Consider the following 16111-nt stretch of genomic DNA (forward strand, 5'->3'; position numbering starts at 1 on the left):
AAGTGTTTCCTTTCATTGAACTTCCCGGTATGCTGGGTATAGAAATAATTTAATATTAAAAGAACGTCTTATGCTGCATCAGAGTTTGAAGACGTTTGTTTATGTGAGCGACAGTTGGGATTAATTTGTTGTTTATGGATTGAACGGCATCAATGACGTAGAAGGCGTCCAACAAGGCAAATTAAAGTTATGTTATTATTATTAGAATTTAGTTATTAGAAAGTGCTGTGCCATAGACCAAGAATATATGCAAAATAAGCCAAATATGGTTCATCAATTGGATGCTTTCTTCTGCTTTTCGTTAAAACGATAATTTTGAATTTTTTAACAGATAACTCAAAACTAAAAAAAATCATAAAGTTAACACTGCAACAGAAGTTTGCTTATAAAACGACAATGTGGATAAATTTGTTGCTTAGAAGCAATTCTGTTCGCTGTTGTAATAAGCGACGTCCTTTCAGGTGGGACAATGGCCTGGCTTCTGGCAGGTTCTGCAGTTGGATTAAAACTTACCTGAACCAATGTTCTCAATCCCAGCCACAGAGTGTAAAAAATGTTTAGTTCTTCTTATGGTGATCACCATAACAGCCAGCAGATATAATGATTGATTGACTTGTCTTGTCTCACGATGGATGGAGTGGGGGTTGTGGATTATTACGACGTTCAGGCGTTACTTTATTCTCAGCCTGAAGCCTTTTTGTGCGCAACCTCTGCTTCTTCATCGCGATCATGTTTCATGTTAATTACTTTTGTGTTTCCACGGCAAATATTTATTCTGATATTATTTATTCACAGCATCTATTATATATTCGGTGTACCGACACTTAATCACGCGACACTTAATCACCGACACATAATCACTAGGACACTTAATCACGCGACACATAATCACTAGGACATTTAATCACGCGACTTGGATACTTAATCACGCGACATTTAATCACGCGACACATAATCACTTGCGAGCACAAACACAAACGCGAGCAACGTACGATCGCATCCTTGACGCAATTAAAACAATGATCCCCACTGCTGCACCGGAATGCGTTTTGCTCGATTTTGAGACTGCCGCAGTAAGTGCTTTCCGCACAGCATTTCTTACAGCAAATGTTAGGAGTTGTTATTTTCACCTAACGCAAAGCATCCTGCGCAAAGTTAATGAAATTGGCATGAAATGTGACTACGAGTCTGATGACGAATTAAGAACAACTGTTCGGTGTTTACCAGCTTTAGCCATGGTCCCTTCCTCTGACGTAGTCGAGTCATTTCTGATCTTAGCTGATAGCATGCCCGATCACGAGAAGATGCCTGAGCTGCTTTCGTATTTCGAACACACATATATCAGAGGCAGACGACGTCCGGGACGTGGTGAAAATTACGGCTCAGCCATCTTTCCAATCGAAAGTTGGAATCTTTACGAAGCCGGGGCAGGTTGCATTGCAAAAACCACAAATGCAGTCTAAGGTTGGCATTTTGGTCTCCAAGTGCTTTTTCAATGCCACCACCCGACATTGTGGACTTTCATACAGGGAATTGAAAAAGACATTCAAATGCAACGTGCAACGTTTCTGCAAGGAATTGCTGGTACTCAACCTTCTATTCCAATGCGGTACAAGGCACTGAAACTGTGTGTGCAAAACACAGTTGACCGTTATCTGTCAAGCGAGATTTTAGTTTATCTTCGTGCAGTTGCTTACATTTCCCATGCATGACATTGTAACCTAGTTATCGGTATCAGCCGATACTGTAAATGCGTGATTAAGTGTCGCGTGATTAAGTGTCACCAAACCTATTTATTCGAGTGCTGTGAAGAGCTATCGTCTATCGGTGGGTCGACGGGTTTGTGGTTTGCAGTGTTACTTGCCGTTGGTGTACACCACGTGCGAACGTATCCACTTACATAGATATAGAGTTCAACAACGCTTTATTAATAGAAATTTAACCTGCCTTTTACTAAATTGGTATTTTTGTCGACAAAGTTGTGTTCACTTTTGCTCCAGTGTGCTTTCGCCAGCCACCACAAAATTCCATTATAGGCTACTTTGCCCTACTTGATTCAAAAGTGATGATTTTGCCAAACTTGGTTCTAATTTTTGAACGAAAATCTTACTTTTGAAACAGAACGAAACAGAACGTCCAAAGCCTACACTGTGAATGACTTCGAAAAAGTTCGTTTTCAAACTGGCAATGTGGATAAATTTGTTGCTTAGAAACATTTCTGTTCGCTGTTGTAACAAGCGGCCTCCTTACAGGTGACATGGCCTGGCTTCTGGCAGATTCTGCAGTTGGATTAAAACTTACCTGAACCAATGTTCTCAATCCCAGCCACAGAGTGTAAAGATGATTTAGTTCTTCTTATGGTGATCACTTTGTAGGACGCCAGCGACAACTGCCAGCAGATATAATGATTGATTGACTTGTCTTGTCTCATGATGGATGGAGTGGGGGTTGTGGATTATTACGACGTTCAGGCGTTATTTTAATCTCAGCCTAAAGCCTTATTGTGCGCAACCTCTGCTTCTTTATCGCGATCTTCTGCTGCGATTCATCTGTTAATTGCTGTAGGTGTTTCCACGGCAAATATTTATTCTAGTCTGCGCCTTGTCGTAGTGGTTGTTATTTCAAGATCGCTTTTTATTTAGATATTTTTGTATTAGTCGGCAGAAGAAGTGACTTGCAGGAACGCGCCAAAACTTTCGACAGCAAATTAAATATTTCTATGAGCAGCAAATAAAGCCTTGGAATCCGCGTTTTATTTTTACGATGCAAATAAAGAAAATCTTCTTGTATTTTAAATCTTTGTGGACTTTAATTTCGTGGTGTAAGATTCTGTGCTTCTAATAAGGAGTGAAGGATTAATTTGACAATGGTTAAATCGAGCAAGTTCCATATCTCGCCAAGGATTGCAGCGTCATTGCTATGACAACTGGAAATTTGAAAGCGTTTGTTCTTCATAAAGATCTGATCAAAAACCCAGAGTCGGCAACCGGTGAATGTATTAATATTATTTTAGTATTAATGACGCCGATTATTTTGTGTCGGTTCGTAAACTCAAAAGTGCTAAAATGTGTTTCGGGCAAGCCATGGTGACTATGATGTCATTTGGCACACAAGAGACAGTTTCGCTTTCGGGGATTTTGCAGCGGCTCAGCGAGCGCCAAAAATCTGAAATCGCAGAAAGCACAACAAAAGTTAAGAGACCACCACAGCGTCGACGGGTAAATCACAGAAGTCTACAACGATCTAAACCCAGCACTTGCCGAGGACCTGTCGGACAACCTGATTTATTTCATTGAATCTGAAGCGAAATCACTTTTAGTTTAGACTAATTTTATCAGAAATCGACCTGCAGGTTTCAAGCCTTGTTTATTGTGTTGACCAGAGGTTCCCAACCGCGGCTCTCAGAGCCGCATGCGGCTCCAAGCTAGCCTTCCTGCGGCTCTCATTGACCCCTGAAAATCCCACAAAAAATATAAAAAATCTATTTATAATAATTAGGGCGATTATTTCTTGACTTGTCAAAAACAGTCAAAACTTATAGCGTTAGGTCAAAATTTTTACAAAGTCAAAATTGTTTACAAACTTCATTGTCATGGGGTTGTAGAGGTTGCACTGTCAGTGAACTTTTCATTTTACACATTGTAGCCTACTTTATTTTGTTTTGAATGGCCCATTGTCTACTTATAGTGAATCATAAACGATTAATGGAATTAATTAGGTTGATATGGTGTGACGCTCAACACACCACGAAACGTGTAAAATTTCTAGTAGGTCCTATAAAACTAACTTAGAAAAGCGGTTATTGCCGCTATAAAACTATGATAGGATAATCATCCATTTGCATAAGTTTTAGTATATTCAGCCAAAAATTATGTCAGATCAGCCTTCAAAAAAAGCACGTACTCTTCAGCAGGAGAATCGGGTCTTTCAAAGCGCTTGGGAAGAAAAGTATTTTCAAATTGAGGTAGACAACAAAGCACATTGCCTTCTATGTCCTGCGGTGATAAGTAGTGTAAAGTCTTTTAACATTGAGAGGCACTACAAAACTCATTCTTCAAAATATGATTGCTACCAAGGAGAATCAAGGAAAAGAAAGTTGGAATCTCTTAAGTCGGCATGGAATAAGCAAACAAATATGTTCAAGGTTAGTAATGAATCTGGATGTATTACCAAAACATCATACAAGTTGAGCTATCTACTTGCTCACAATATGAAACCATATTCGGATGGTGAAATTATGAAGCAGGCGATAGTTACGTTTGCAACAGATTGCTGTTCAAGTGCCATACAACAAAAGCCAAAAAAGTTGCAGTTGAGTAATACTATACAGTAACTCGGCTCATTGAATGTATATCAAACGACCAACACGATCAGCTTCTTGAGAAATCAAAAAATTTTGTATACTACTCTTTTGCACTTGACAGCTCAAAAGACTTCACTGACACACACTGTAAAAAAAAAATTTTCTTGTTTACATCTAAATGTATGGCAGCAGTGTCGCCATACAAAATTATGTATTTTTACGTTCTAAAGATGTGAAGTGCTTTTACACAAAGCAATTTGTTTTTTCCGAAAACAACGCGTTATGTAAATTAACGCATAAGACTGTTAAAATATTAATGGTAGTATGTTTATTACAGATCTTATACACATGTTTTCTACATATAATTAGCTGTATTAATGCAAAAATCATTACTAGTAGTTATTAATTAAAAGTAAATCTAGCAATCACCCGCCTTTTATTTACAATTACTTTTATTTACTTTTTGCATGACAGTGGTGATACGGACAGTTAATTAGTTCACCATTCAAAATATGACACTTGACATGTTTTACAATATTGTACAGTTGGTTACTCAAAAATTTTGCAGAGTACAATCAGGCTGTGCACGTTTATACAAATCACAAGAAATGTCAGATTCAGTAAAAGTTCTTTGATATGGTTTTGTCTTATGCTTTCTTTTATAGTAAGACATAATTGAAGTATACTTCCTGAAGTTCAGGTTGCAGTCATCAGCACCACATTTAAACACATAGTTATGCACATTTCGATGAAACAAAATGTGCTCAAAATACTTTAAATCAGACTAATCAATTTTATAATTGTATAAATCACATGCAAATAACAACATTGTCCTCGAAGAAAAAATGTCAGGTAAAACAGAAATACTTGACAGAAATGTCTGGTGACAACTACTCTTACACAAGTACTTCGAAGTTATTTATTGCGTTGTAGAAAGATAGCCGTTTTCCATTAATTCCTTTTATCCGCGCTTTTTTTGCCATGATGCTTAGTTTTGCTCCTATGTAGTGGGTCAATATTAGCAAAATTTCTGAAAGCAAAAAATACTTTGATGTCAACAAGCAAAAATGTATTCTATTTTTTTAAATAAACAGTAGAAACAACAAACAAATATCCGCTACAGCTTACAATAACAATGGTGACAAGGTACAGATACTCGTGAACTAACCTTTGCAGTAATTCCAGAGTCGTGCTTAATTCTTCAGGATACCTTACATTAAACATGTAGTAGCATGCAAATGGTAAGGTGACAGCTTCAAGGGCAGAATTGATGGAGTCAAAAGCACACTTCTTGTCCACGAAAATGTAAAACCTTTTTGAGGTTAACACATCTGGCCCTAACAAAAGGCAAAGTACAGTAATGCACTACAACTGAAAACACACAAAAATAGTCAAATTAATTACCATGTGCCACAATGCAAGGGTTCAACGGCACATCTTCATCTTCCTTCAAAGAAAAATATTTTTAGTGTACTATGAGTCATATGCAATCAATGTTTCTTACTGGATTACGAATCAAAATATCAGTATAACATAACTTTCAAATTATTTTCATAAATTAGACATCTGTATCGACATTAGTAGTGCTCGCCTTTAACAAAAGTTTATTTGGATCTTCATGGAAGTACTTACAGAGCATAATTACTACACCAATTATATCTACATCTGTATCTGCATCGACCTTTTCTTGTGCCAAATTGACGTCAAAGATAATTCTATGCAAATCTGAATTTTTAGCTGTTGTGCTTGCATAAACTGCAACAATCGCTGCAGTTGATTTTGAAAAATAATTCGAAACTGATCTAACAAAACTTGGGTAAACCTCTTGTAATGTATCATCATCCCAACTTTTCCGAAAAGGATAGGCCACTCTTCTTTCAATTTGTAAATGTCAAGCTTATTTTCATTGATTACTTTCCGTAGATGCGCATAGCTGTCATCCATACTTTGAACTATTTCATCTGTATCAGTCCTTTTGTTCTGATATAAGCAAATTAAGTCATTCTGTGCTTTCATTACAATATCCATAGAAAGATCAGCTGTGGGCTGCCATTGCCTTTAGCCGTAAGTGCTTTTTCGCTTTTATAAAATCTGTGCAATATCAGAAGCAACACTGCTGGCAGAGTCTCTGCTGCAGTTTGCACACCGCCTTTCAATTTGAAAACCAAGTGCCAATGCCCCTTTGTCTGGTCCCATCATGCAGGATTTTTCTAGTAACTATAGTCTTTTAATAAATTCACTGTATAATAAAACAAACAAATATTGTATGGTATTTTTTGGTGTTTGACGCCTCCTTAAATATACACCTGTTGTGTATAATTCACTAATTGGTAGTGCTGAAGCAGATGTGAAATGCTGAAATAAACGCATGCTTTAAAATGAGAAACCTTTATCTATTGACCTTGTAAGCATTCAGTGGAAAATAGTCACTTAAATTACAAGATTTAGAGCAACAAAGTTCTCCTAATGGTTTTACAACTTCGTATATTCCTAAGTTGGGTACAAGTATACAACCTCATATAGCCTAGCCTAGTTCTGTTATTAAATACAATGCAGTTTGCATCAAACCTGACCAAACCCAAAGCAGAACTCATAGACGCATGCCACGCAGGGTTGCCAGATTGTAAAGGCAACAATATACCAAATTTTGAATTAAAATATACCAAATATATACCAAACCTATGTTTACCTGAAAAAAACAAACAAACTATGAGCAATTAGAGGCACATATACAAACACTACATGTTAACAAAACTTGACGGCCATTTTTTATCAAGAACCTTGAAAAATAAATGTTTGACGATGCATTGATATGAATGAAAAAGTTTAGTCAAGTAATTCAAACTTATTTCCATCCTCATTTTCTAGATCATACATACGTGAATTAAAGTTTTCGAACATTCGTTGGGTAACATCAAATTTCTTACAGCATTCTCCTTTCATAATTAAACAATGCCTTACCCTCAGAATTGCTTCTAGCATTGGAAGTTTAAGCCTATTTCGGAATTTAGTTTTTACACAAGTGACGTGGCTAAACATTCTCTCAACAATAGCGTTACTGACTGGAGTAGCCAAACAAGCAAGAGCATAATGTGCTAACTCTTTGTAGGGTTTACAACTATCAACAGTTTCAAAGTTTCGGATACCAAGCCAAAATGGAACAGTTTCTTTTGGTAATCCGTCAGGAAAAGCAGACTTTTCTTCTTCCCATATGTGATAAATTAACTTTCTGTACTGGTTTTTAAGATCTGGGTTACGTGATAGAACAGCACTCAGCAGTTCAGTTACAGTAAATTCAGTCCTACACTCTACTGTTAGTCTGTTACTGCAGGGTTGCCAGATGGTAAAGTAAATCTGTGGTAGAAATTCAGAAACAGTTTTTTTAATTTCAAAAATATACCAAGAATATACCAGTTTTCCAAAATATACCAAACGAAAAAATCGCATACCAAACAGGTTTGAAATATACCAGATTTCTGGAATTTGGTATATAAATATACCAGTTGGCAACCATGATGCCACGTGCAGCAGCAATTTTCAGAAAAAAAACATAGAAATCTAAACATTTTTTTCTGAAGAATTGGAAATATCATAATTTGAAAAAAGTGAAACAAAAATTAACTTTAAACGTTAATTTAATTCAAAGAATGGTTGTTTATACAATGTTATAGAGTTTAACCTGGACTATAAACCTGTGGAAGCATTTCATGGTACGTTTAGGTATATGGGTTACATACAAAATATGAATTACATATCTTTTTGATATATTTCATTCCAGGACAAAATTAGAATAAATAAGTTAATATACAAATTAACCTTAAAGCCATTTTTAAAAGAACGTCAAGGATTTGCAAAAAGTGGTTGTAGTTTTGGTAGAAATTTTTTTCATTATCGTTTTGTTTTCGATCTTATAAATAACAATAAGCCTAGTATTACAGCCCTAATGACAAAAATAGAGCCCACATCTGTATTTGCTTTACTGTATTGAAATAGTTTGTTTTTTTATCAATTCTAATTTTTATTCTTAGTGTATTGTTACGTAAGTTTACCATAAAATTGCAAACAAATATATGTTTTATGGTTATACATAAAAAAAATCAAAAAACAGAAAACGTTTTGTAAATTCTGAAGTGTGTTAGTAAAATAACACATAACTATCTGTCACAAACATCTACATATGTTTTTATGTAAAATAAAATAAAAATGTATGTAATTTTAAGGTTATTTTTTACAGTGTGCAGAGCAATTAGCCATGTTTATTAGGGGAGTTATGCCGGATTTTACGATTTATGAAGAATATCTCACTTTGCGTTCTCTCCATGGCACAACTAAAGGAACAGATATTTTTCGTGAATTTCATGCTACTCTTGAAGAAGCACATTTGGACTCAACAAAGTTGTTTGGAGTGGCAACGGATGGTTGCCCTTCCATGATTGGAGCAAATCGAGGACTTCAAGGGCTCATCAATAAATGGCGAGAGGAAGATCATCTTGCTCCTGTGACATGGCATCATTGCATTTTACATCAAGAAAGTCTTGTTGCTAAGTCACTCAACATGTCTAATGTGATGGATGTGGTAACAACAACCGTAAACTGGATTAGAGTCAATGCACTTAACCATCGGAAGTTCAAAAAGTTTCTAGCAGATACTGACGCTGAGTACGGTGATCTAATCATGTTCACAGCTGTGCGATGGCTAAGCCGCGCTACATGTGTCAAAAGATTCTATGACCTTCTTCCTGACATTAAAACGTTTGCTGAAGGAAAGATAGATATCCCTCAGCTTGGCGATGAAGTTTGGATTGCTGATTTGGCGTTTTTTGTTGACTACACACCTTTCTACTCTAAATCGAACTCTACAAGGCAATAGCAAGTTTTGTCACAATTTGTACAGCACAGCAATTGCTTTTGTTAACAAGCTTTGTCTTTGGAAAACGCAGCTTGCAGGTGATGTTACAATACATTTTCCAACGTTATCTGACCATCGAACCAATGGATCATTTGAAGCATACAGCAGACTTATCAGTAACTTGATTGATGAGTTCAACCGCCGCATTAACGGAATGAGTTTATTTTTGCCAATGATGAACATGTTTGCAAATCCTATTGCAGTTAAAGTGGCCACAGCTCCTGATAGTTTTCAATTGGAGTTGCTGGACATGCAGTCAGATATCGAACTCAAGCAATTATTTCGAAGTGAAGACCTACTTGAATTTTGGAGTCGAGTTCCAGAGGGAAAGTATCCCAACTTGAAAACCAATGCCCAGAAATACGCCTCTGTGTTCGGATCAACTTACGTATGTGAAGCACTTTTCAGCAAAATGATCAGAATCAAAAATAAATATCGCAGTCGGTTGACCGATGACCACCTCAAGCAGCTACTGCATACTGCATCCTCTGCAATTGCGCCTCGCTTTGACAAACTTGTTAAAGCCCAAAGCCAATGCCAAGTTGGACATTAAATTGTATTGTGTTATTTTTCTTGTTTGTGTTGCTATTCGTTGGTACATGCTTTAAAATTTTCGTTATAATTACTTGAGTGTTTTCATGCGGCTCCATACGTACTCTGAAGTTTGAAATTCGGCCCCAACACCAAAAAAGGTTGGGAACCACTGGTGTTGACCTCTTTGTTTATCGCTGTTTACCTTCTTTTACTCTTCAGTTAACCTGATATACAGTACTCTAAGACATTGAGCAAGTTTTACAAACATTTGCAGTCTCTTTTCACTTGTATTAAAACTTGGGAAATATGATCTCCATCGTTGATCGCTTTAAATCCACGGTGTGTACATTTGCTCTGTGAGTCTTGGCTCCAAAAATGAAGCACAAATACAACAGAAGTCTAACAAAAAAGAAAAAATCGGGTTCTTTGTCGCTTCATAAGCTCTTCATTGGTAGAAAAGCGCTAATAATAATATACAGAGAAAGCTTCTTGACAGCTGTTGTGGCGGCTTTTGGAGAAGTATGACGAGCTGAAAAAATACTGCCGTAAGGTGTCGCAAGTTGTCGGGCTCCACCGTGGATTTCATTTACTATTCCTCTATGTAAAGGACACAAAGCAGTGGAACAGCTCGGAGCTTGAGATCCGTGCAATAGGCCGGTGAACCTGCATTTGGCGGAGGGGTCGAATCTCCTACGAGTCCACTGTACATTAGTTGAGTCGGAGACCGCAAGGTGCTCGGTTTCCTAAAGTAGCCGAGATTAGGTCCCACGCAGGTTTGCTTGATTTCGATGCAAGGAAAAAAAGGCTTGCGACGTATTTATGACGTCACTTAAGGTTTAAGAAGGCGACACCTAGCTCGCCTTTTCGCTGCGTAACAGCAGCACCCGCCAGTGGTGGAAATACGAAGCCACCACGTTTTTACGCGTCACAAGCAGCCTTTATGTCATAAAATTAAACGTGTGTATGACGTCACTTAACGTGCAGCCATACCGTCAGTGAGTATGACGTCATCTACTGAGCGAAACCAGTTGAGTGAAAAATGAGTAAATCCAAGATGGGAGTTAAAAATTTAAATAAAAATGAATTGAAAAAACTATAAAGGAGTTCTTCATCACTAAAACACGAACTTACTGCCGCCTCGTGTTGTGATTGCGGATTGCGCTTAACATAACAAAGATTTATAAAATAAGAACAATATCTCATGTTGCTTATAATCCAGCTGTACTTTGCCATAAGACATATTTTGATCCATATTTTTCCTAGGGTGTGGTTACGTAATTTGCCGGTTACATAACTACATTTTAGTTAAATGTTGAAACGTCGGCAACTGGTGTCAATTATTCGAATATGAGGGGGGTAATATCGATTGATATGTTAAGTATGTTTGAGTGTCCTTAGTTGAAACGACTCGATACAGTTTCGTCTAAAAACAAAACACTCGCCCAGGTTTAGATTTAGCAAACGAGCACCGAGTGCAGTATTTCAGAGATTAACGAAATGACAGAAGTCGCGTTGTCGTCGCCAAATTTCGCGATTTGACAATAATATCTTTTGTGTTGCGACTGCTTTGAAATAATTAGTTGAATTTTCTCCGCTGACTAACCAAGGTTTTCAAATTTTCTTGTTGGCGAATTTCGATCAAAGTCAAGAAAACTTTCCTGTTCCAGTGCTATATAAGAGTTTTCTACAGTTATGAGATCACAATGGAGTTAGACAATTGATTGTGACTAATATGAAGTTGTTGTGGTGGGCTGTTATTATTTTGGAAAACGGCCAGTTAGTTTTGAGATGAAAAATGAAGTAAAATGGCTTTTTTATGCCAATTAAGTTCAAGGGTATTCACGATATTTGGCGTCGAGTCGCATCGATTCGATTTATTTCTAAACGCAAACATCGTAAAATGTTTGCTGGCGAAATTCTAGACAAGAAAGTGTGCCAGACATTCTAGAATCAAAGTGAGCTAACTCGCTTCTTATACGTCATCCAAAGATGAAAGCAATCAATGTGTTTACCGCGGAAACGATCTTACCCTCGCGCGGTCGCTTCGGTCGCTTTCACGCAATTTCCAGCGTTAAAAGCGGATTTTGCGTTATACAAGAAACTATAAATCGAGTTATATAATTCCAGACATGTTGATTGGTCAAGCGCATGGGCGTTTACTTTAAAATAAAAGTGGCCGGGATTTTAAAGTCGTTTTCGTCGCCAAAGTATAGGATCGAAGGATCAGGAGGTTCCCCGTTACATGTTGCTCTTGCTTTTGTTCAAATGTCTGCTGTGAGGCAACTTGGTGAAAAAACACCTCGGCATCGCCTTGAACTTATGTTTACGGTTGTTTGTTTGCATTTTCTGCGTTATCTGCGTTATCTGCTGTAGCATTGTGACGTTACAATGGTATCTTAAGGCATCTATTGAAGCTCTGTGTCGTAGAAAGGTTACCGGCTATCACTCGAATCGCGTTTAACTCAAGCGACAATAAAAAGTTTGTTTAGTGGCGCTTGTTACATATATTCTATAAAAACTTTGCTTTGTGACGATCGTCGAATAGCGCCGCGGAACACAGAAGTTGGATGAAAAAGCGTCATCTCATCTCGAAGTGTCTGTCGTTTCTAAAATCGAAAAAAAATTCTCGGAAATTTCAAAGCCCAGAAAGCTTGGACAAAACTGATCAAGTTTCTCTATGCCGTAATAATAGTTGAATTATGACGTTACATAGAGGTTAAGTGTTTTCCCGATAGCTTTGTTTACTTTTGCCACAAATGAAGGTTCTTGTAAAGGGAAGTTTGAAACAAGTGCCTCGTATTTTCTCATAAGAATCGAAAAAGTTACGAGCGAACGCGCAAAAGAAACATCAAGTTAAAACAAACATTTCTCTCAATCCCTCGAGTTTTATTTCGTTGGTGGAAAACTTCTCAGATTTTGTAACTTGAACTATACAGTTGGTGAGGTTTGAAAACAGAAAACTGGATATTTCAGATTTCAAACGTATTTTCAATCAACAGCAAGAAAATTCTAGAACGTCCAGGGATTAGTTTTATTACAAGAGTTGAGAAAAACATTTTCCAGAATTTAAGTTTGCCCTTGTACTGCTTGTGAGGTCTTAACATCACGTCACAAGCCATAGTGTATTGTGACGTAGCGTCTTTATACTTTGTATCGTTTTTATTTCCATGACTTTTAACCGCTTTGTCGTCATTAATCGTTTTTAAAAAATCTGAATCATGTAGGAAGCCATTATGAGTGTTTTACCCGAAACAATTGTTGCCAAGGAAACCATGCAGTTGCAGAATTCTAGGATCAGTGAAAAGAGTTTTTTCCCCGATACTTTGGATCTGGATTCCAATTATTCGATCACAAACATGGATAGCCTGGAACAATCGCCATTGTCGACCAAACAAAGCTCAAGTGTGACGTTACCGGAAATAAGCGAGTTTCTTCGGGAAGAGACTCTACAGGGATTCCAGTATTCCTGGCAGAGAAGTGAAAATGAATCCGAGCAAGATGCAAAGATCGCTCCTTGGAAGGGGAAGGAATCGCAGGGTTTCCAGACTTATTTCACAGAATCGGCGACCAATGTTCCGGTGCATTTAAAAATAATAAAATTGGAAACCCTGCACGACAAATCTACTCAGAGCCATAGTGACGGCAACGCTTGGAAGGTCAAACCTGAAAATACGTCATCCGACATGACGTGGACAATGACGTCACCAACACAACATTATTCCTTCAACATGACCCAGTCTATCACGTCACCTAATTCAATTGCCAACAACTTGAATGAAACAAACACTTGTGACGTAACAAACAGACCGGAAAACATTTTTTTAAATTCTCAACATTTTTATCCTCCTTATCAGCTGAGTCATGTTAAACAAGAGACCATGAACAATCACTTTTTTCCGCAACCGACGCGACAGACACAAACGTTTAGTTTTGGCAATTCGCCAGTCGAGGGAAATTTTCCCCAAACTGAAACTTTTGAAGAAAAAAACGATTTGGACAAAATCGATGACGTCATAGACAATCCTGTCCCACTTCTTCGACCTGGCTTCGATTTTGAGGCAGTCACGTGGACGCGACCGGAAGCGACGGAGGTCAGTCTCTCGAACGATTTACTGGAAGACGGCGATCTGAGGGCAGTGGACAGCACGTGCATGGAAAAAATAGAACAGGAATACCACAGGGAGGCGCTAAAGGACATAACGCTGGCTTGCTCTTCAAAGAATTTAAACCCAGGTAACCTTTATTCAACCGCGGGTTGTTGTTGCATTTCGTGATTAAGCCTGATTGTTAATTATTACGCGGTTTAGATTACGTCACTAATTATTATCAAGCAACACTTGCGGTTGATTGATTTTGAAAAGTTTTTTCATATTTTTAGTCATTATCGTGTTTTGCGTTTATGACAAATTTTTTCTTAAATGATCGAACCAATTAACGATTAATGACGACACCTATTAAGACGTAAATATACTAGAACGCTCAAGCGAACTGCTACGAGGTCGACTATGACGTCATAATTTCAAACCTTCCAGATCCTCATCTTTGGAGCGCTGATGACGTGAAGAAGTGGATCCTGTGGACGATCAATCAGTGCCGTCTTCCCGCGTTCGAATTCTCGAAACTTCTCGTGCCCGGCGTCGAACTTTGTCACATGACCGAGGAGGATATGCTTTCGATGGCGCCACCCTGCGGAGACATTTTGCACTCTAGACTGCACGTCTGGATGTCGGGTGAGAGCATCTGTCCTGCGCAAACATTTCTAACGATTCGATTGTTGATTGTGTTCTAGAACGTGCCGTCATAGAACTTGACTTGTTTGCTTAACTCAGACTTAAACTAACCACAAGAATTTAGCAAGTCCTTCAATGAACAAAACACATGATTTAAACTACGCAGATACATGTACTAGCCACTAAGAGAACAAGGCAAGTTGAGAAAAAGAACTAAACTTTCGAAAAAAACTATAAAAGCGCCGTTGCACTGAAACTGTTAACTGAAAAAAACACAGAAAAAACGCGAACTACTGCGCTGGGTCGACACGAGCGCGCCCCATGCTTTGAGGGGCTGATACGCACCTAAACACGATTGAGGCATTGTTTACTACACGCGCTTTTTAACTGGATCATGTTTCTGAAATAAGGCAACCAACTGGAATCGCCGGTATTATAAATTTTTCTCCAAACCGATGAATATTCCAAGTATTTGAGGTTAAAAAACCGCTCGATAAAACTAGTTTTAAACTTTGAGCGATTCGTCGTCTCAAAACAATCTCTCTCTCATCTCTATTGCTTTTTTTATTCTCTTTTATAGCTTGGAGAGCGACAAGCTACCAATCAAATCATCAGGTTTTCTCACAACTCTCGAGTGACGTCAGCGGGGAAAGGGGGAATTTACACGCCCTGGGTGAAAACGGAGGAAATGTTTCGGCAGTTTTAAGTCAAAGAGAAAGGGCGGGAAAAGGCAAGTTTAGAACCCTCGACAAACATAGACATCAACAATGGTTATTGTTTTTTGAAAAAATTGTTTTGTCACAAACAGATACACGCGCAAACGCCAATAATTCGGAAAACGAAACCATGGCAACGATAACGCCGAACCACACCTCAAGCATCCACCTGTGGGAGTTCCTCAAGGAACTTCTCCTTCAACCTCAAGCATACGGCCGCTTCATCAGGTGGATCAACAAAGACCGAGGTACCGCGTGTTTTTAAGGGGTTTTCCCCGAAATGGTCTCTTGAATTTCTTTCGTTTCGAGGTCTCTCAAAAATTATTGTATATGCTGGTGTAAGAGCTCACCGCTTTCCAATTAAATGTATCGGTGATTTGGTGTTGTCATTAGCTGCATTTTCTTGTGACTACAACTTACTGTGCTACTGTACGTTAAGGTCAACTTGAAAGTCGAACCTTAAAAAACCTGGTCACGTCGCAACAATAAAAGCTTGATCGAGAAGCAAATAAATATGACCGCCAGATGCCGCTAAAGAGATAATCTTTTTTATAAAGCGAGATTCTTGAGGAGCAAAATAAAATAATGAGTCAACGCCGGATGACCGCATCAGCTTTCTCTGCTTTGTTGCACAATGATGGTTTAAAACACATAGACATCTTAACTTTAACTGTTTATTCATGAATTCTTTTGGTTTCCAGGAGTTTTCAAGATCGAAGATTCGAGCGAGGTCGCGCGCTTGTGGGGGGTGAGAAAAAACCGGCCGGCGATGAACTACGACAAGCTTAGTCGCTCGATCCGCCAATATTACAAGAAGGGGATAATCAAGAAGACGACCATCTCCCAACGCCTCGTCTATCAATTCGTTAAACCCATTACAGCTGCAAATAGACTCCATGTCGCGTAGCAACGGCGTTAC

At 38.2% G+C, this 16111-nt stretch overlaps 2 protein-coding genes and 1 long non-coding RNA gene across 4 annotated transcripts; 2 read left to right on the forward strand and 1 right to left on the reverse strand.

Moving 5' to 3' along the window:
* Positions 1 to 4758: 4758 nt before the first annotated feature.
* On the reverse strand, positions 4759 to 7535 carry LOC143470007 (uncharacterized). Its single transcript, XR_013119269.1, has 3 exons — positions 5708 to 7535; positions 5472 to 5640; positions 4759 to 5333 (listed from the first exon to the last, which is right to left on the reverse strand). It is a non-coding gene; the product is annotated as an uncharacterized LOC143470007 (long non-coding RNA).
* A 1038-nt stretch (positions 7536 to 8573) lies between these two features.
* Positions 8574 to 9765, forward strand: LOC143470669 (general transcription factor II-I repeat domain-containing protein 2-like). Its single transcript, XM_076968933.1, has 2 exons — positions 8574 to 9098; positions 9244 to 9765. Exons 1-2 carry the CDS (start codon positions 8574 to 8576, stop codon positions 9763 to 9765), a joined length of 1047 nt encoding a protein of 348 aa, XP_076825048.1.
* A 2555-nt stretch (positions 9766 to 12320) lies between these two features.
* Positions 12321 to 16106, forward strand: LOC143470008 (uncharacterized). Of its 2 annotated transcripts, XM_076967838.1 has the most exons (5): positions 12321 to 13979; positions 14279 to 14476; positions 15057 to 15206; positions 15285 to 15440; positions 15894 to 16106. In XM_076967838.1, exons 1-5 carry the CDS (start codon positions 12980 to 12982, stop codon positions 16097 to 16099), a joined length of 1710 nt encoding a protein of 569 aa, XP_076823953.1. In that variant the 5' UTR covers positions 12321 to 12979; the 3' UTR covers positions 16100 to 16106. The 2 variants fall into 2 exon arrangements, with proteins under 2 accessions (XP_076823953.1, XP_076823952.1); XM_076967837.1 differs by having other exon boundaries at positions 15057 to 15440.
* Positions 16107 to 16111: the final 5 nt, after the last annotated feature.

This window comes from Clavelina lepadiformis, chromosome 9 (genome assembly GCF_947623445.1).
Source record: "Clavelina lepadiformis chromosome 9, kaClaLepa1.1, whole genome shotgun sequence".
Lineage (NCBI taxonomy): Eukaryota > Metazoa > Chordata > Ascidiacea > Aplousobranchia > Clavelinidae > Clavelina > Clavelina lepadiformis.

Coding starts and splice junctions, on each gene's coding strand:
- LOC143470008 (XM_076967837.1), top strand. CDS start 12,980: ATGAGTGTTTTACCCGAAACAATTGTTGCCAAGGAAACCATGCAGTTG. Junction 13,980..14,278: donor TTCAAAGAATTTAAACCCAG/GTAACCTTTATT, acceptor CAAACCTTCCAG/ATCCTCATCTTTGGAGCGCT. Junction 15,441..15,893: donor GTGGATCAACAAAGACCGAG/GTACCGCGTGTT, acceptor TTTGGTTTCCAG/GAGTTTTCAAGATCGAAGAT.
- LOC143470669 (XM_076968933.1), top strand. CDS start 8,574: ATGCCGGATTTTACGATTTATGAAGAATATCTCACTTTGCGTTCTCTC. Junction 9,099..9,243: donor TCCCTCAGCTTGGCGATGAA/GTTTGGATTGCT, acceptor TGGAAAACGCAG/CTTGCAGGTGATGTTACAAT.